Source organism: Dunckerocampus dactyliophorus, chromosome 12 (assembly GCF_027744805.1).
Source record: "Dunckerocampus dactyliophorus isolate RoL2022-P2 chromosome 12, RoL_Ddac_1.1, whole genome shotgun sequence".
Lineage (NCBI taxonomy): Eukaryota > Metazoa > Chordata > Actinopteri > Syngnathiformes > Syngnathidae > Dunckerocampus > Dunckerocampus dactyliophorus.
The window spans coordinates 13,191,430-13,212,500 of NC_072830.1; the positions used below are offsets into that span (position 1 = coordinate 13,191,430).

The following is a 21,071-nucleotide window of genomic DNA, read 5'->3' on the forward strand; positions in this document are numbered from 1 at the left end:
GTAGTTTCTCCTCAATTCAAATGAAGTGGCCGTAGCTATGACTGTCATAAATAAAGAACAAGGTTAATAAAAGGTAGTCGTTGTATCAATGTTTTGGCTAAAATGATGACGCGACTAATTGATCTTCATCTGTTTACATTTCGGTTCTCACGCATTTGGAACCGGAAATAGCGAGAACTAGCCACCAAAATCTTCATTTTAAATGATGCCACTTGCCCTTGCTGTATCCGCTCCACTGCGCATGCGCGGCCGGCGGTTCGCGGTTGTGCCAACGGGGAGAGGATGTTGCTAGCAGCCCGTGAAGATCCGCTGCCTTTTTCACACCAATAATATATTGCAAATTTGCGTCTCAGCTCACCGTTTCTGGATATTATATTGCAAACGCTTCGGAAATCCGTGCACTTGGATCGCACGAGGCTTATTAGGCGGTGGTGTTTTGGGGCTACATCATCTGTTGACAATGGGAGCAGAGGGGTTTCCAGATTTGCGAGGCTCCTTTTTGCAGGAGCAGAAGCAACAATCATGGCTGGCCAGCTAGGCCGCAAACGGAGGTTTTGTAGCAAACGACAGCCGTGTTTGGATATAAATTAAACCGCGTTGGCTTGGACTTAACGTTTACGGGATTTTAACACACCAGTGTCGTCTATTTTTGTTTTTGTGAAGCCCGTAAGACAACCTAGCCTAGCTGCTAGCCCTGCAACCTTGACTGGTTTGCGTCGTCGTTAGCTGATTAGCCGGCTAACAACAGCTAGCATTTCTAGGCTAGCGGTTTCTTGTCCAAAACATTTTCATTAAAACACTCCTTGTTGGATTAACGCTCATTGTTGTGCGCATCACTTGTTTAATTTGTTACTTCTGCCCTGGATGAATGTGGGACAAAATGGAGACCCCGACGATTGTGTACGATTTGGATACCTCCGGGGGCTTAATGGAGGTAAGGTTGCTCGGCCCAAGAGACTCAATGTAAAAGTAGTCTATTGGTGTGTGTTTGTTTGTGTATGTGTGACTGTATGAAGTACTGTTCATATATATAGCACCAGTCTAGTGAATAGCATTTCTCGCATTGACAATCAAGTAGTTAGAATTGGTAAAGGAGGCCACAATGTTGCCATGTCCATGTCAACCGTATCTCAAATGCGTTGCATATGAGATAATTTTACGGGAAAGTCGTGACCGACTTGTCCAAACTACTTTCACAGCAAATTCAGACACTTCTGGCGCCCCCGAAGTCCGAAGAGGTGGAGAAGAGGAGTCGGAAATTGGGAAGAGACGTTCGAAGAAGCGGCAGGGCCACCAACCACGACACCTGCGACAGTTGTAGGGAAGGTGGAGATTTGCTGTGCTGCGACCACTGTCCTGCAGCCTTCCACCTCCAGTGCTGGTAAGTCCACTCCATTTTCGCAACCACAAATGATCGCTTATCAGATTCACAGTGTTCTCATATACAACCGCTATGTTATTTAAATATTACACTTGAAAATGAAATAGTATTCATTCGAATGCGGGTTGTGTAGGGTTGTTTCTTAGAGCCGACATATACAGACCACCGCGACGGAAAAATGGCGTCTGTTTACAATATGGCGACCTCCCGGCTTCATTCTCCTCTACCGCCATTTTAGCAGCCCTTTAAAACCATCTCAGGAGAAAGTGATTTGCATTGAATAAATGTCATTTTTTTGTTGTGGGTGATTTTGTACGCCTAAGAATGTGATCCTTGGTAGCGTTTGTTCGGTGTCACTTTGCATGATTTCGAACATTGAACTGCTAACAGATAGCTTGTGGTATGTGGAAGAACAACACGTAAGACACCGCAACATCTCCAAATGCGCTCCAATTATTCGGACAGGCTTCCCCGTCACAGTTAGTAGTCTTCGTTGAGGGGGGCTGTATGCATTCGGTTCCCCCAGCTGCAGAGAGAGCGCCAACATTCCAACGTACTGCTGCCATTGTTTCCCGCCTCTTCCTGCTTTGAGTGCGACGACGTAACGCACGCACGCGCATTAGTTAGGTTTGTTGTTTGCTAATCTGGGCGCTCTATGGGGTGGAGCAATTCCCAGGGCCCCAAAAAATAGACATGTGGTGACAACAGCTGCCTGGGGGTGTCCAATGTGCTTTTCTTTTTCATGGGGACCGCAATTTGATAGTAATTTGGCAAAGCTACTAATGTTAGCTATCATGGATTTTTGTTGTTGTTTTTTTATGCTGTTCTTATGTCTCTTAATCTTTCTTATTTCTCTGACAACCTCATTGAGGAAGATGTTGTGGAAAGGTTTGCGTTGCATAATGTAGTTAGCACTGACTAATAGGGGTGTCACAAGATCTCGCAAGATTTAAACGTGACAACATTCAGAAAAATCACAATAAAAGAAAATGAACTAGACAATTTTGCTGTCCCTGATATGTTACCATGTGCATGTGCATCTGCTTTTCTCGTCTCCTGCCTCCAAAAAGGCAGGAAGAGGATTCACTCTGTGCATTGGATTCATCACCTTGGCACATTTGTTCGATAGAACAAATTGAGCGCTTTTGTCAGTCATACTGTCTCTGTGGGTGGTGGCAGGACCGATAGCATACACACAGCGTGTAGGTGAGTGTAGCCTCATGAGGAACAATGCAAGCTAATGTAGTACAAATTAAATTAGTAGACTGCAATATATTGACATTTTTAAAAATGTTTTCATTGTAATTTTCTTAATGTTGAAATTTTGTCTCGTCTCATGAACGGAATGTCTCGTGACACCCCTACTGACTAATAATAAATCATATCGTAGCTGATGCTGCAAAGTGTAGATATCACTGCCTAATAGGTGTTTCACGAGACACTCCGTTTACGAGACGAGATGATACATGAGTGGCTTTACGAGATGAGATTTTAACTTTACAATTAAGAACAGTACAATGAAAAATAAAAAAAAGACAATATATTGCAATCTACTGATATAATTTGTATTATGTTACTCTTCTACACTTGTATGTTAGTGGCCCCGCTTCCATCACCAAGACAGAGAGGCTGTATGACTGACTGACAAAAGGGGCTCACTCCGTTAATGCTGTCGTTCTATAGAACAAACGTGCCATGGTGCTGAAACCAGTGCACAGAGTGAATCCTCTTCCTGCCTGTTTGGAGGTGGGAGACGAAAACAGACACGCACGCACATGGCAATATATGGAGGCCGGCAAAATTATCGAGTTAATTTTCATTTGTGTGATTTTAGTTTTTTCCCAAGCCTTGTGCCCACAAGGAATTTTTTTTCTGAACGAGGAGTCTTGTCACGGTTTAATCTCGCGAGATCTTGTGACACCCTTACTGGCTAATGAATGAATGACATTGTTTTACTTCCGGCTGTATAACTGCAAGCATTAGCTAGTTGACTAATTCACGTGTGTGTTTTACGTGGGGTGTGGCTTGCATGCGACGAACAGGAAGAAGACGATTATAATATTTTTGAACGCGAGAGCCCCCACTGCGGTACCCAATCATGACAGAGGGCACCTTTTACGGTCATTGACATGTTTAACACAAAGCAGCTTTTAATACTTATCATTTGTTTATCCTGAGCTTGAGTAGTAAAAGCTTTTCTGAAGATACAGTACAGGCCAAAAGTTTGGACACACACAACACAACTGATGGTCCCAACCCCATTAATAAGGAAAGAAATTCCACTAACTAACCCTGACAAGGCACACCTGTGAAGTGAAAACCATTTCAGGTGACTACCTCATGAAGCTCATTGAGAAAACACCAAGGGTTTGCAGCGCTATGAAAAAAATAAGACGGATGTCTAAAATATAACACATATTTAGAGTTATTTTGCACTTTTTAAGTACTTAATTCCACATGTGTTCACTCATAGTTTGGAGAATCTACAATGTAAATACTCATGAAAATAAAGAAAACTTATTGAATGAGAAGGGGTGTCCAAAGTTTTGGCATGTACTGTACTTGGACGTTGTCTGAATATTTTTGCAAGTTGCCTTTTTAACACGTAGTTGAGTAATCAGTGCACTAGATGGAGACAGTGAGCAGGTTTTCTTGCCAAAGAAAGCAGATGCATGTATCCCAATTTCAACAAACTCAAACACTCATTCATTATAATAATAATAGGCTCCAGCATACCCTCACGACCCTCAAGAGGAGAAGCGGTATAGAAAATGGATGGACGGATTATAATAATAAGTTAGTGCTTAGTCCATATCCTACATTTATTAATGCATCATCTGTTTTTTTACGCCAGTATTTGTTAATGTTGAATCTCAATTTATTTTGACATGTTTTATTTGTATTTTTCATTTTAATTTTAATAATTTATTAATTTTATTCTTATTTGATTTACTCTTATTCATATTTATGAATATAATTATTATAAAAATATATTTTAATACTTTTTTTTACCAATTTCCTTTATCACGGAATAAGCTATATATTTATTGCAACACATTCTCCATTCCTTTCCTATCATCAAATGGATGTGTGTAAATGAAATCATGTGATGTTACTTAACTGGTTAAGTAGCATATTTGAAACAAATAAACCATGACCAAGTTAGGGCTGGGTTTGTACTTGCATGAGATTTAATTGATGTATAATTTAAGATGATTCATATATGAATTTGTTGGTTTTTCATTGAAAAACCTTACTTGGCTCTTTGAATTGCAGTGACCCACCCCTGAGTGAAGAGATGCTTCCCCCAGGAGAATGGATGTGTCATCGCTGCAATGTTAGAAAAAAGGTAGTTGACAGATTATAGACTGTCAGTCCCACACCAACATGACTGTCAAACTGCTGATGATACAAAAGAGCACCCAGGTAAAGCTTCTTTTCATCTATTTTCAGAAACGAGAGCAAAAGTCTGAGCAGACAAATGGCCTGCTGGAAAAGGCCTCTGCTAAGCACTCTACCTCCTTAACTACGGAGCTGGAGCTCAGTGCTGGGCCATTGCGTCTTGATGGCCTTCCACCAGGAGCCGGAGCAGCAGGCCCTGGTCTCCGGGTGGCCCAGGTACGCCTCTTGGATCGTAGGAGTAGCAGCAGGCCAAGCAGCCGGCCTGGCACGCCAACTTCCAATACTTCGTCAACCCCTACTCCCTCAGAGGAGCAGAATGATGGAGAAGAGGAGGCAGCCGAGCCAGAGGATGATTTTCAGGGCGCTGAGCTTGAGAGCACGGCATTGTCTGCTCCAACCCCACGTCTTCTCAAGAGGCCCTTTCAGCTGCTAATAGCAGCCGCTATGGAGAGAAATCCAACACAATTCCAGCTTCCCAGTGAGCTCACATGCACCACTGCACTACCAGGTCAGTCGGTACCTAACCCTTTGTCAGATAAAATTTATGTATGCAAACTAGCATCCAAATGGTTAACTTAGTCAGTAACCACTTTTTGTGTTATGTGGGGTGTGCTTGCATGCACTGAGCAGGAAGAGGGTGATATACTGTAATAGTACTTATGAACGCTAGCGCCCCCACTGCAGTACCCAACCATGACATACTGCACCTTTTCAAGGGAGTTTTCCTTGCCTCTGTTGCAGGGCTGGCTTATGTGGGATTCAGTTGATTTCCTTTCATGTATGAGGAGCATGGTAGTGCCTTGATACACTGTGTGCACCATTATTAGGTCATTTGCATTATTGATTATCAGTTTTATTATTTAATAATAACAGTGCTCATGGTCAATCCAAAATGTTAATTAACCTCATACTTGAATATTTAAGCAAGTGAAAGTGAGGTTTTGGCTTTTGTTGAGAATATCTCTGCGTACACAATTATTAGGCAACTATTAGTGTGCAGAATTATTAGGCTCAACTCAAAATATTCCCATCTCCCTACTTTTTAATTTCTTTCAAAGTCAGAATGGTAAAAAAAAACACACAAACTCTACAAAGAAATATTTCTGACATTTTCAAAAATAAATCAGTGACCAATATAGCCACCCTTCTTTTCCATGACACAGAAAAGCCTTCCATCCATGGAGTCTGTCAGTTTCTTGATCATTTAGCCATCACCTTTTTGTGGAGCAGCAACCAAAGCCTCCCAGATACTGTTGAGTTTTACCTTTTTTCTTCACTGTAAATCTTACGTTTAAGGGCCGGCATGTACTCAATAGGGTTTAGGTCAGGTGAGCAAGGAGGTCATATCATTATTTTTTAAGACCTTTACGAGCTGGTCACGCAGTGGAGTACTTGGATGCATGAGATGGGCCATTGTCCCACATAAAAATTATGGTCTTCTTGCAAGATGCACACTTTTTCCTGTACCACTGTGTGGGGGAAAAAAGTGGCAATAGGTTTGGGAGTTCAGTTTGAGTCCATCTTCAACCTGAAAAGGCCCAACAAGCTCATCTTTTAATAATTCCAACCCTTAAGAGTACCCTACCTTCACCTTGCTAGTGTCTGAGTTGGAGTGGAGCTCTCTGCCCATTGCTGATACAGCCACGGGCCCATCCCACTGGTCCATCAAGAGTCACACTCACCTCATCAGTCCATAAAACTTTTGAAAAATCCGTCTTCAGATATTTCTTGGCCAAGTCAAAGCCTTTCAACTTGTGTGTCTTGTTCAGTGGTGGTCGGGTTTCAGTCTTTCTTACCTTGGCCATGTCTCTGAGCACTGAACACCATGTACCGTACTTCTGGACACTCCGGGTAGATTACAGTTCTGGAATATGACAGCACTGGAGGATAATGGGTTCCTGGAAGCTTTACGTTTGTTTTTTCTCAAATATTGGGCAGTTCATTTGCATGTTATTCTCTCGACACGTTTCTTGCAACCCTTTTGTGCACTTGCAACAAAACATTTAATGCTTCTTTGGCCACGTCCTAATATCTTGGCAATTTTGTAAATTTAAAGAGTCCTGCATCCCCATGAAAGATGTTTTACAGTTCTTGACTTTTCAGGGTCTGTTAAATCTCTTTTCTGGCCCATTTTGCCAGAGGAAAAGAAGCTGACTAATAATTGTGCACACCTAAATAAAGGGTGGTGAACTCCTAAGGCCACACCCTCCCTCAGTACACACATGCACATCACCTGGTATGCTTAAACCCAACAGGCATTCAAGTTTATTCAGCTTGGGGTTGGAAAATATGCATAAAAATGACAATATGGTCAAAATACTGACTTACCAAATTGTGCACATATTTTCAGTAGGGATGCTACGATCAGAGTTTAATGCTGCCGATGCGATCATCCATGAGTGAAATCGGTTGATATCGATACCAATCACATAGGTTAAGTGTAACTTTTGAAATTTACTATAAGCTATATCAGGGGGGTTACCAACATTTTTTTTTCTTATGAAAGCTACTTTTACAAAATGAAAATGGCCAAGAGCTACTCATTTTTGCAACATTTATTTTCATAACTTATTTCAACCCAAATATGCTTGTTTTTCCAAAACATTAACAAAATGCTGGTATCCACAACTCACATTTTGCATTTCAGAATGCATTTCTTTCTAGTGTTCTCCCATTATTAACTGAAAACCTGAATCAAAAGTAGGCTTGCAGGCGCCTTGTGGTTGTGGGGGGGCTCTCTGGTGCCCGCGGCCACCAAGTTGGTGACCGCTGGGCTGAATGATATGAAAGCGGAACCATAAAATCACCTTCATTTTAGACAAAAACATATTTGACTTCCTTTTTCAAAATCACTGGTGAAACGTAGAGGATCAGACACCTTCTTTAAGAATGCAAGAGCACATACTGTAGCTTAATGGCGCTCCAGCAGGCCCCCAAGCAGTCTGCAAACCTGGCCTCTTCCACCCCCGCCGCCGACGGCCCGTCATCCAGTCTGACGAATCCAACCACTTTTCGGGGTATACGCCTTAGACACACACACACGGTGTCTCGTGTTTTGGCTACATTAGCCACCGCCTGACCGATGATCACATCGCAAGCCTCAAACTCACCACACAAGTAAGCAGCTCACATGGTTAGCTAGTTTGCTAGTCATGACCACAACAAATGACAACACAAAGGAGATTGACAATGGTCTACAGCCAATCAGGGCGCAGAAGGCAATGGTTTAGTGCAGACAGAAGAGAGAGACTAGAGAGTGACACCACCACCTCCAAAGCACAGAACTACAAGACTCAATTTCCCACAATGCAGTTCTTCTTAAAGGGCCAGGCACAGCCTGCAACAGCGTTCTCCTGCTGTAGAGAAAAAAACAACTAAAATTCCAATAAAAAAATCAGGGATACAGCAAGTCCGCGAAAGGTGAACCGCAATAGAGCGAGGAAACACTGTACTCCAAAGTTGTCTTGTAATGTGTGCAGCACTTTCACTTTTTTCTTGAGGAATAACATCTGTATCTCTGTTTTCAGGCAGCAGTAAACGGAGGAAAAAAGAGGAATTGCTTGGGAAGCCATTCAGGCGATTGCAGTATGAGCTAGATCCCAATGGTCTGGTACCTTTACCAGTCAAAGTCTGCTTCTCATGTAACAGGTAATAACACAGACATGTACACAGACCATCTTCTTGATTGTTTATTGCACCGATTATCTTATTTTGATCTCCTGTAGGAGTTGCAGGTTGGCTCCCTTGATCCAGTGTGACTATTGTCCTCTTCTGTTCCACACGGACTGTCTCGACCCACCGCTTACAGCATTACCTGCTGGCAAATGGATGTGCCCAAATCATGTTGAGCACCTCGTGGTGAGACACGCAGAGATGCAAGTACAGGTGGTCCTCCGGTTACATGCACGCTCCCATAAATTCATGAAAAACTTAATTTTGGACTGTGAACACCAAACTCACTAGTTTCAGCATCCACAGCAGAGGAATACACGCTGCAAGGATGCAGTGTACAGTATACTCGCCTTCAACCATCACAAGCATCATTAAGGGTATAGATGGTATCCATCAACATGTTAAAGCATCTGCTCCTATGAAAGCCACAGTAATAAGCACAGCGGTCGTATTATTGTTTTGTTCTCCGGCCTCTTCTTCCTCCACCCAATAAACTACAGAGTAAAGGTAAAGAGTTATTATTTTTTTTATGACTGTTTTATTTCATTCTTGTATTAAATTTTTGTATTAGTGTATTTTATGTCCTCCATGTGTTGTGTCTACAATACCGTAATTTCCAGTTTATAAAACGCTACGTTTTTCTCATGCTTTGAACCCTGTGGCTTATACAGTGATGCTCCTAATATGTGGTCACGTTCTGGTCTCGCGACATCTCGCGTGCTTCCAAGCAACTCCCTCATCATGGAGAACGTGTGGGGAGGTGGCGGGAGGCCCATGCAGTAAACTGTATCCCAAATGTGACCAATAGATGTCGATGACATCACTAAGTAATGTTGAGCAAATGTCTGAAGAAGAAAGACTTGCTTCTGGTATACTGGCATGAGAACATGGTGGCGCATCAGGGCTGCACGTAGAGTGTGTCCTACCACAGTGCACCTTGCTGGGCCACGCCAGGTGGCTCCACCTGCTCCACGAGCTCGTTCAACAAGATGTCTGGTCTTTTAAAGAGAAGAATCAAGATGGCAATGAAACTTTCTGGTGGGCTACTGTTTGTTTAATGGTTGTGTGTAACATCTTTCTGTGTACTAAATATCCCATCTCACAATGTGGAAACATGCGGCTTGTAGACCGGTGTGGATTATTTATGGACAGATCTGTTTTTCTCTTTTAATTTTAGTGGGTGCGGCTTAAATACCGGTCCGGAAATTTTGGTAATTTAGGTATAAGATCCAATTTACACACAACGCATGTTGTACGTAGCCCAAGGACCACTTGTAACTCATTTTCTCAGGATAATATAATGTTTTACTTGACTTAATTTTTTTTTTCTATTGCACAGTTGAATCAGAGGAGCCTCAGCTTGTCCAGCCGCTGTCAGCTATTCGACCAGTTCCAGGACAGAATGTCTCAACATGCTGTTAAGTTGGACTTCCTGCGCAGAGTACATAGACAGTATTCACCCAACTATCGGGCCACTCAGCAGTACAACAAAAAGACCATCAAGGTACACTGCACTGGAGTATTCCATGTCAGTATTCATTTTGGAGGAGGCGTGGGTGAATTAAGGAGGCGATCCAATCAGAATTACTGTCTTTGTGAGTTGGCTCTGTTGGCGTTTCAGTTTCTGTGCAAACATGACGGGATGCTGCGATATTGTAACACGTTACGCGTTGACTTATGTACACATTTCCCATTTGACGCTCTGGAGATCAAGATACTGTACTCTAAAAACACATTTAACTTCAAGTGAGTCATAAGTGAAGGCAAGTGACAATTCGTACAATAATCTAATTAGGTTCATATGTTTACTGCTGTTTGTATTGCTGAGAAAGAGCAGAGTTGCATTATATAGATGCCTAGAGCCCTATGCAGAGTTGATTTTTTACTATTGTTCATATTAGCATGTGGAAAAAGTATGAAATTATTTCCTTATTCAGAAATTCATTGAGAGCAGGTCTACTTTTTGTTATGAATTTTATTATTGAGATGCTCTGCAGCTAGCCTAAATGAAGTTGCTTTCAAGGAAACTTTAAGGATGCCTTATCCTTTATGCTTTCCATTTTACATAGTACTCAGTGATGCAGAATCAATTCATAAATCTGTTTAAAAGCTGGTAAAACTGATAAGTTAAAAGCTAATAAAGCTGTTTTTTTTCGGTTGAATATGGACTATTAATGAAAGATATGCATATTTAAGCAAATTGTATTTTTCACCCAAATTAAGCATTTTCAAGCATAAAAGTGGCTAAATGAACTAAAATACAAATGTAAGCCATTAGGAAGACGATTCAGATTGTGACTGTAGTCCTCTTCATTGGTCACTGGGTGTTAGTCGTTTGGTGAGACAAGCACCAGACATGATTGCTGGAAGAACAGGCTTTTATTGCATTTTTACATTATGTCCCAACAGGCACAATAATAACACGGACTACTGTTGCGGCCATAACCCGCAACATTCTAAAACGCAATTCTGAACCTCCAACTACACTGTCTCTCACCCATTCTGCTCCGAACACATTTGCTCTATTTCTGTTTAGTTTTACTCTAGTTCTTTTTATGTCTTAAATGGCTTATTTTCTCTGATTATATCTGCTATATTGGGTAGGTGTGGGAATCTCTGGCCACCTCAGGATTCGATGCGATTACCATTCAGAGGCCTGCGATGCGATGATAAACCGATTATTGATGCATCTTTTTTTGTTTTTTTCAACCCTGTGTACTACTAAAACCAATAATATTTGTAATGCTCCACTATTAAAATAAACATGAAACAGATGAATTTACTTCCATTATCTTTTAATAATAAGAAGGTTACTTCGACCAACATATTTCCCATTGCACAGAACCAACAGGAAGAGTAAAGTGCAACAGTGGCAGCATGTATAAAATTAACAAACTTCAGCATATTCTGAGTAACCAACATAAAAAAAAATCAGCCGTTATTCACAAATATATATAGACTACTGAATTCAAACTAAAATCATGAGCATAGAATCTGACAATGTAATATTTTTGCTGTATAGCAAGGTTAAAAACAGCTTTCATACAAAATCTAGATTTCTGTACTAGTGGCTGTCATACAAGAATAACACTTGCAGACGTCAATATATTATAACCAAAAAAAACTAGGCTGCCCTTATTCACCATTGCAGTGTCAGTGAAATATCTTTACGATGAGATGTTGTATCTGAGTTCCAAAGTGCACAACAAAGAACGAAAGTCCTGCTTTTCAACTTTAAACTTGCGACACACACAAGGGTCACGCACTCCTCCTCTGCCTTGCCCTCGCGACCTGGCTGCGTACAAGGTTTTCCTGCGTGCATGCAGAAAATAATTTGTATCCCAATTTTCTTTCGACGGGCTTTGCGTGCTGTCTGCGGGTTTGAAAATCTGTGCGGGCGACGTGCGTGTCTCTTGCGATTTTCCCTATTTTTACATGTAGGAGCACGTACGTCGCGATGTAAGGCCTGCTTTATCATGGTCGGCGTAAAGATTTTTTGTGCGTAGAACACAGTTCAGTTTTTCGGCTCACAGTGCATGGGTTAAAAATTATATATTCAATTTTGATGACATGATGGAAGGGCTGTGGGTGTTTGTGCATCATGGGTGGCTGGCAGACTATCATTACGTTTGGGGCGCACACATGCATATTAATTGGCAGTTTGCCTGGTGGGATACAGTGTGGTTGTCTGCAACCGTGCATTTCTAGTTTCTCTAACAGTTGCTGTTTGATCTCAGGTGCCAGATGCCATCAAGTGTCAGTACCGGAACCCACCCTCCAGTCTACATCCTCCGGGGATGCGGCAGTTGGAGTTGGTCTGTAGTGGTGTCCCTGAACACCAGCACAGGAAACATCTCACCACAGAAGATGAGCAGCAGGAGGTAGGAAGAAGGAAAAAAAAAATACTCCTACTTTATCCACCACTTTGGTGAAATAATTGTCATATGCCGGGTACAAGTAAAGATATTTAAGGGGATGAAATGAAAATTGCTAAAATTAAGGGATCGAATGTTAATTTGGTGTCAAACTGTAGTTTTATTATTTAAATGTATGATTGATGGTGACCATTGTTTTAGCTGAATGGTAATACACTATAAATTAGTAGTAAAAGTAGAAGATGACGATGATGAATGCTCCGTTCAGGGTTTTATCCCGTTGATTCTGGTACCACTCATCCATGAGTGAGATGGGCCGATACCGATCACATGGCTTAACTGTAGATTTTTCTATTTATTTATGATGTGTGGTAATTTAAAAAAAACAAACAAAAACAAAACAAAACTTTTGGGAGGATAGGGTTTTTTTTGTCTTTATTTTTGTGAAATGATTTTTATACTACAGTCAACTACTTGTCTTAGCGGCCACCTGTATAGAACGGCCACCTGCCTATAGCAGCCACTGAAAAATCTCCCCCCCCCCCCCCCCCCCAGCAAATTTACATGTTATAGACCCTGTGTATAGCAGTCACCTGTCTAACGCAGCCAGCGGCCACCCATTTTGTCTCCCTTGGTCAATATCTGACTGCATATAGCGGCCAAATTACCAACTCAGGTAGAAGCTTCATGCACAAAAAAGTTTTGTTTTTCAATCAATGAAGCCGTCGTGTGTAGACTTTAATTACTGAGTCCTAGCTCAGTCACAATCATTCACAAGATCCACACAAACTGTCAGTTGTTCCACATAAAAAGCCGTCTTCTTTTGAGCTTGCTATTTCCTGGTCAAACATGTAACTTTAAGAGCATTTGCACCAAAACATTACCGCAAAGTAGACTGGGAACAGGACGTGCTCCCAGCGACGCTACAATAATAAAAAAAAAAAAAACATACGCTAGCGTGCATGCGGCAGCGGGAGCAAAACTGAGTTCGGTTGTACTTAATTGAAGTATTTTAGAATGTACTCACGTTATTTTTCATCAATCCTCAACCACAAATCCATCAAAGTCCTCATCTTCTGTATTCGACACAAACAAAGCCGTCTTCTTTTCCGTTCGCTACTAGTGTGTTAACTTGTCAGTGTTATTCAGCTCCGAAGCAAAGAAGGAAACTTCTCCTGTTTCTTCTGCCAACTTTATTTATTGAACGCGGCCACCAGACAGCAGCTCAGAACACACACACACACATCTCTCAGCATCGTCTCTCCTTCCTGCTTGCCCACAAGGCAAAGGATAAACAAGCCCCACTACGTAGCTGTCCAGCCAATGCCTGTAAGAAATGACACCGTTTATTTCCTGGTGCGCACTGGTCAATACTGTAATGCCGCTTGTTGTGGGGAAGGAGAGACTCACGTCGCCGATGCACTTTAATGGCTTTATTAACAGCGGAGAACACTGCAGGACTTTACATCCACGCCAACATAAACACACTTCCCAACTCTCTCGAAACTCACAGCTAGCACTGAGCCTAGCTCTCCTGCTCGGGACGCCCACCGTCACTTCCCGTCACTTCCTGATGAACTAAAGCTGTAATGACAACTCTGCCGTATAAAAAGTAAAATATTAAAAACAAGCGTAAGACATTACTAGCACAGCTTTGTTCTGTGGGTCGTGGATATATTCTATCAGTTATTATTAAGCCTCTCGCTTCCTTTTAGTAAGTAAAAACATTGGCTATGATTGCACTACATTGTCATGTAGACCTACAAAGTACACTTGGAAGAACAAGAGGTGAATAAATGTATTGCAACTGATGTGAAACTGATGAGGAGTAGGATTAAATAAGCTTTGCTTCTTCCTACTCCTTTTTGCACATGCAAAATTGTGAATTGTACTATGTGATGTGCTACTGTTTGACTCATGCATGTTCAGGATGAATTAAAACCATGAACCATGATAATAACAAGCCTAGTAGTGCTGTACAACTTTTATCCGCAGTCCGCAGTGCCCTCTACTGGTCAACATTATTATTATTATTATTATTATTATTATTATTATTTTCCTCTTTTTTTTCCTTTTTTTTCCCCTCTACTGGTCAACATTCAAACTGGACGCCAACCTGTCTATAGAGGCCACCTGTCTATAGCGGCCACTTTTGCAGACTCCCTTTAGTGGCCGCTATAGACAAGTTTGACTGTATTTGACACAATCCTGAATTTAATTTAACATCTTTTGGAGTAATACAAACACATGGGAAATGCATTGTTCAATAATTTATTTGTATTTTTTTCAAGATAACTAAACGAACAAAATAAAATAATACAAATAAATCTTTATGAAATATAAATATGTCCTGTTTAACTTAAAAGTGTCCAGATTGCAGGGGTGTCCAACTTTCATCGCTATTAGAGGTGTCACCTATGTGTTTTTATTTATGACTGGCAACATTTCAATTATACACTACTTTACATACCAAGCACATCTCCACTCAAACAGTGTGACCATAATCTTTATCCGATTTTGTGCTCATTTGTCATTATATAAAGTCTGAACTGAACAGTTGTCATAAAAAACTACTGACAGTTGAAGCAAATATTCTTTCACCCTTTGTGGGCTACTCATAGGAGACCCCTGTGATAATATCACCATCATAAGGTTTGACACACTGTTTATGTTCATTAAACAACCATACACAAATCACCTTTGGAGTCCGAAGACCAGAAGCTAGGTGGATAACTCTAGCAAGCTAGCTGCCACCAATGACAGCTAGGCAAAGCGTGTAAACAAAGATTCACGCAAAGTTGAATGGCAATAGGTTTGATGAGGGAGTGATCAAACACGCTGGCATGGACTGGCATAGCCTGTGTCAAGCTGTCAAACTGAAACCATTGCGGTTTTACAGACTAGTGTTGATTCTCGCTGCAATAGAGGACAAAGTGCATCCCTTGTTGGCTCAATACAGGTGCTGGCAACCCTACGTGACACAGCGCATGTAGGGTTTGCCGCCACACACCAATCGTTTTTTGTGATTGGCTTTGAAAGGCATTTCAGGTTTTCCCCTAGGATTTTTTTAAGCTGTGGTGGAGGGCTACGTGGAGGGGAGGACAGCCGCCACTGTGTCATCCCGCTGCAGCGTCTGAATTTATTTTTTATAACAAACAGCAGTTTTTTTTATTATCAACTCATATAACTTTTTTCAACAACTAGCAGAGCATGAACCAGGAACATTGCAAAACTGTTAATTTAATGGCAAAGTTGCTGAGAGCACTGGCAACATTTACTGTAAATTGCACTTTATTTACAAAGCACATCTCCACTCAGTGTGCTCATTTGTCATTAAATACAGGTGCCATGTTTGAATAGAACACTTATAAAAATACTAAGAGGTGAAGCAAATATTCTTTGAACTACTCAACATCAGCTGGTGAGCTACTGCTAGCATAGGAGCTACCTGTTGGAGACCCCTGTGATAGCATCACTGTTTATAAAGCTGTACACACTACATGTTTCTGTTGCACAACTTCGACACACAACTAGTGTTTTGAAGACAAGCCATTAGTATTATAATAACAAGAGAGAAAGATTAAGTGACGCTTTCAAGAAGTAAGTTGTAATGATGATCGTAGCTCGACAAAAACAAACTATAGTGGCGAGATGCCGCCAGCCAGGCATGTTTAAAAAAAAATAAAAAAAAAAAGCCTGAAAGTGCAGTGAGTTTGAAATGTGAGCGATCACACACGCTGGCATAGATAGGCTTTAGCATGTGACAAGCTGTCGTCAATTGACTACACAGAGGCTATTGTTCATTCCCCTCCCGATAAGAAACAAAGTGAAAGTCAACACAAGACATGTTACCTATCTGGTCACGTGTGCAAGTGCCAGCATGGCAGACAGGCGATTCTGGTGCAGCGTTCTCAAAGGAACATTTTTATATTTTAGATTGTTTTCTTTTTTTTTTTTTTTTTTACCCCTGTCCTGTCCAGCCTTTAAAGCAGATAGAATTGTAGATCTAAATGCCGTCAAGTGCTCAACGGATTTACTCTGCCAGGGAGAAGTGTGATATACACTTCCCCTGTTATACAAAATTTAATTGACTTTGATGCTGGGGGATGAGAGGGGGACAAAAAAAAAAAAGAGAGACAAGAGACAGGGACAACAGCAGCAACAACAACAATTGTGACAACAAGAACAGAACAACAGAAACATACAGAACGACATCAGCAATTAAATGTCTGTGACAACTATAAAGACGAACAAGGACTTAAGGACAAAGGACAAAACAATATCAACAACCACAATGATAACGCTGTCAATGACAATCACACATAATAGTCATGAAATGATGAATTATGATAGTGATCACAATGACAATACTGCATTGAAACAGTCGCACATAATAGCAGTCATGAAATGAACTATGATAGTGATCACAATGATAATACCGCATTGAAACAGTCACACATAATTGTAGTAATGAAAATGATTATCCATGATAGTGAACAGAATGATAATTACTGTAATGCACATCATTGTAAAAAACAAACAAAAAAAAAAAACTATAGTCATACTGCTGATATCACCGTCGCTGTAATAAAACCAACAACATAATAACACCCTGGTTAACTCAGTGAGTAATGTGGGGAAGTACGTATGTTCTGTGAGTGTGCATATGTACAGGTATCTCTGTATGTGGGGAAGACTTCATATATATAAAGGTGCAAGAATGTGTGGGCGTGTAATTGTCACTGAGAATGCATGAAAGGAAAGGGGCCGCCTTCCACCTCCCAGAGAGCCCCGCCCCAAATAGCCAGGCCGAGCCCCCGCCGCCAGAAGGCCACCAGGCCCACAGGGGCAGGCAGCACAAAGATCAGTGCCCCAAGAGCCAGCCCAGAGAGCCTTCCCCCCCCGGGAAGACCAGCAAGGGGCCGAAGAGAGGTAATCCCAGCCAAGGACAGGGCGCCGGCGGGCCGGAAGACTGCCAACCCCCGAGACCAGCGAAAGATCACACCCCACAAAGGCAGACGAGTACCGGGTCCCATAAACCGGCAGGCCCAGAGACGCCCCCACCACCGGAAAGAAGCCCGCCCGCGCCGGAAGCGCCAATCACCATCCCCCGCCACCTCCACCCCCAGGGAGCGGAGGCCGGCCCGCCGCGGGCCAACCCCCGCCCGACCCCCGACACAGTGCCGCCCCGCCCAGGGATGCAGGACGCATACCCTCCACCCACCCAGCGGAGGCACGGGCGGCAGCGATGTATCACCCAGCACTCGACCCCATGGAGCAAACCCCTGTATGCCCCCCCCCCAATAAATAACTAAAATAAATAAATAAAAGTACACACACGCACGCACGCACATATACGCCCCCACGCGCACGCACATATTTTAGATTGTTTTCAAACTAACCGTGGTCAGTATGTATGTGAGATGATAATAATAATAATAATAATAATAATTATTATTATTATTATTATTATTATTATTATTATTATTATTATTATTATTATATAATATATACAAAAAAATAAATTAAATAGGTTGTTTATCACCTGATCAAAAGTTTAAGACCACAGGCTATAAAAGCCAAAATCTGCTCAAAATTGTCATTGCCTGTCAGGCATTCACACTGTCATGACCTCCTGATGGCTAAAGCTAAGAAGACAGTCATTCTAAATTTTTTTGAAAGATCCTGAGTATTATGGAACAAAAAAGTCAAGTGGTCGACCCCAAAAAAATCACGCCTGCGCTGAGCTGGAGGATCCAATTGGCTGTCCATCAAGACACAAGGCGGTCTTCCACCCAAATTAAGGCCCTTACTGGTACTGGCTGCAGCACAATAACCATCAGATGGCATCTACGCGAAACGGGTTTAAAAAACAATTTAAAGACCTAGTCTCCTTCAACGCCAAAAAACTGCCCGTTTAGACTTTGCCGGGGAGCATCAAACATGGGACATTGAAAGGTCGAAAAAAGTTTTATTCTCTGATGAGAAAAAATGTAACCTTGACAGTTCAGATGGCTTCCAACGTTACTGGCATGACAAGGAGATCCCACCTGAGATATTTTCTACCCGGCACAGTGGAGGGGGGGTCCATCATGATCTGCGGTGCGTTTTCATTCAGTGGAACACTGGAGCTTCAGGTGGTGCGGGGTCGTGAAACGGCGGAGGGCTTATGTGCAGATGTTGCAGTGGGCATCCCTCATGACTGAGGGCCCTCGTCTGTGTGGTAACAGCTGGGTTTTTCAACAGGACAACGCTGCAGATCACAATGCTCGCTTGACCAAGTACTTCTTCAGGGAGAATAACATCACTTTTTTGGACCATCCTGCATGTTCCCCTCATTTAAATTCCATAGAGAACATTTGGGGATGGATGGCAAGGGAAGTTTATAAAAATGGCCATCAGTTCCAGACAGTTGATGCCCTTCATGAAGCCATCTTCACCACTTGGAGCAATGTTCCCACTAGCCTCCTGGAAACACTCCCATCAAGCATGCCCAAACCAATTTTTTAAGTGATTAACAAGAACTTTGGAGCTACTCATTACTGAGTCCTACTGAGAACATTTTTTGTTCTGCTTTGGAGAGTTTCTGTTATTTTTTGAGCGATGGTCTTAAACTTTTGACCAGCTGATATACAGCCTATTTCAGTTTAATTTTCAATAAATGACTTTTTCAAAGTGCTTTTTGTCTCACTCCCCCTTCTTGTTTGTGCATATTGTAGCTCTACTTAGAACCTCATTAAGATCCAAATGTGCAAAATGCAAATTCTAGCAACTTTTCAACTGGTCTTAAGATTTTGATCAGGAGTGTATGTGTATCTATTGAGCATTTATGCCAATTCATGGAGTATATTATTTAAAATAGTTTTGAAGTTGGGTTTTTAAGGTGTGGCGGCTTTTATTTTGTGGTGACGCACCGCCACGATCAGTTAAATGTAGTGGAAACCCAGCTGATCGATCGGAGCATTCCTAATTAGTAGTATTCCCTACAAAGTGGAATAAAATAGAACAAACAGCCTTGCTTTTAAGAAAAGGGAGAAGATGAGGAAATGGTTTAAATAATGATGTACATTTTTGCATAGAGTCCTGTATTATCTGTTTCTAACTGGGGCTACATTAAGCTCAATGTCAACTTGTATTTTACTCCCATTATATACTGTAGTAACATGGCTTATCAAATATTGTGTCAAACAGTGGCTACAGGACGTCATCGCCCTTCAGTGCAGCATCATGCGGCACTTGTCTACCAAGCAAAAGACTTCGTCCACCTCATTATCAACATCGCCAACAGCACAGTGGGACTCTGATAATAAAGACATTTGTAAATCCTGTACAACACCTGAGAATGTGAAAAGTCAGCATTCTTTAGAAAGGACTTACTCCCCTGGGCCCTACTCCAAACTCTGCATTGCACCTGATGACCGCCAGGGGACCTCTTCAACAAGGGACAGTCTAGGACAGCCATTTGCTTGTAAATGCAGCATGCCACCATGCCAGAACTGTAGGAAATATAATGGACCTGTACATGAGTGTCACCCTTCCAAGGCAAATGGACCTATAGACTGTAAAACTGAGTCCCAGTGTTGCATACAGGGAGAGCTACAAAGGCGGAAGCCGGACACCCCTGACTCAGCTGCTGCCGCTGACCTGGTGAACCACATAGGCGCCGAAACACTCAAAAAGGAGCCCGGCAGCACTGCAGAAGTGTGCACTCCACAACACTGTCCTGGTTCTCCAGCTATATGCTCTAGTAACCAACAGAACCATCGGACCCAAGCGTTGTGCATCAGCAGTGATGAAAAGCCCTGCGACGCCATCACCATCAGTGCCCGGTCTAAAACACCACCTAAAGACAACCAAGAGCAACACCCGCTCAATACTGAGTTGTCATCATCAACTACAGGTACGCACCAAGGGTTTTTATGGGAACTGTCAATCACTTCTCAGGAATGGAAATTATAGGAAATTGCAAGTACTAAACTTTTCACAGTTCTGATGTTTGAAGTTTAAAAAAAAAATTAAATGGATTATCAAACCTTGTTTTGTTTTTTAACCTGTTATAAGAGTACATCAAATTATGTTTTTTCTGTAACGTTTATCACGATGTGAAGCATTAACTCTGACTAGAAGTCATCAAAAGCTACCATCACCTACGGTGCAGCAGCATTGACTTCATGTTACAGCCTGTGACTCCTTCTGTCTTCTTGCTGTCTACAGATGTAAAGCTTGGCCCTGAAGTGCCAGGCACAATGCTGCCCAGGACCACCACCATCTCCACCATCACACATCTCTCCAACTGCATGAAAGACCACATGGATGATAAGGGGGGTACGTGGATTCATTTAATTTAGGCCGATTTTACAAACCCTATTGGCCTGAAATAATAAAAAGAAATAGCCTTCTCAAGAACATTTTTAAAAGCCAAAATCCAAGACAAAGTGAGCCTTTTTTTTTTTTTAATCCCGAAAAACCATGATAACCACGAACTACACAGACGAAATTGAATAAACATGGTATGGGATTTATTGATAAACCTTTTTTTTCCCTTATAAATCTTTTGCATATACACAAAGGACTACAGTTGAATGGTGAACATGTATATCAAATGTGTGTATTATGTGTTGCAGCAGGGATCGAGTTGGACAAGTTGGATGCAGAGATGATCAAAATGCTGGCATGGCAGAGGATCCAACAGCTATTCCCTGGCAAAGACCCTGACACCCGTCCTACAGCCACCAGTGACG

The 21,071-nt window shown here is 41.9% G+C and overlaps 1 protein-coding gene across 2 annotated transcripts in view; it reads left to right on the forward strand.

The window, feature by feature from the left end:
- Positions 1-249: 249 nt before the first annotated feature.
- phf12b (PHD finger protein 12b) overlaps positions 250-21,071 on the forward strand; it is a 26,210-nt gene continuing 5,388 nt past the window's right edge. Inside the window, exons 1-11 of one of the 2 annotated variants that reach the window (XM_054794680.1) lie at positions 250-934; positions 1,200-1,381; positions 4,658-4,730; positions 4,835-5,291; positions 8,311-8,431; positions 8,509-8,641; positions 9,795-9,959; positions 12,193-12,336; positions 19,522-20,230; positions 20,545-20,655; positions 20,958-21,071. The exon at positions 20,958-21,071 is cut by the window's right edge and continues 30 nt beyond it. In XM_054794680.1, coding sequence (XP_054650655.1) covers positions 869-934; positions 1,200-1,381; positions 4,658-4,730; positions 4,835-5,291; positions 8,311-8,431; positions 8,509-8,641; positions 9,795-9,959; positions 12,193-12,336; positions 19,522-20,230; positions 20,545-20,655; positions 20,958-21,071 — 2,275 coding nt within the window. In that variant the 5' untranslated portion in view covers positions 250-868. Of the gene's footprint in view, positions 935-1,199; positions 1,382-4,657; positions 4,731-4,834; positions 5,292-8,310; positions 8,432-8,508; positions 8,642-9,794; positions 9,960-12,192; positions 12,337-19,521; positions 20,231-20,544; positions 20,656-20,954 lie in introns of both variants that reach the window. The other variant, XM_054794678.1, reaches the window with a different exon arrangement.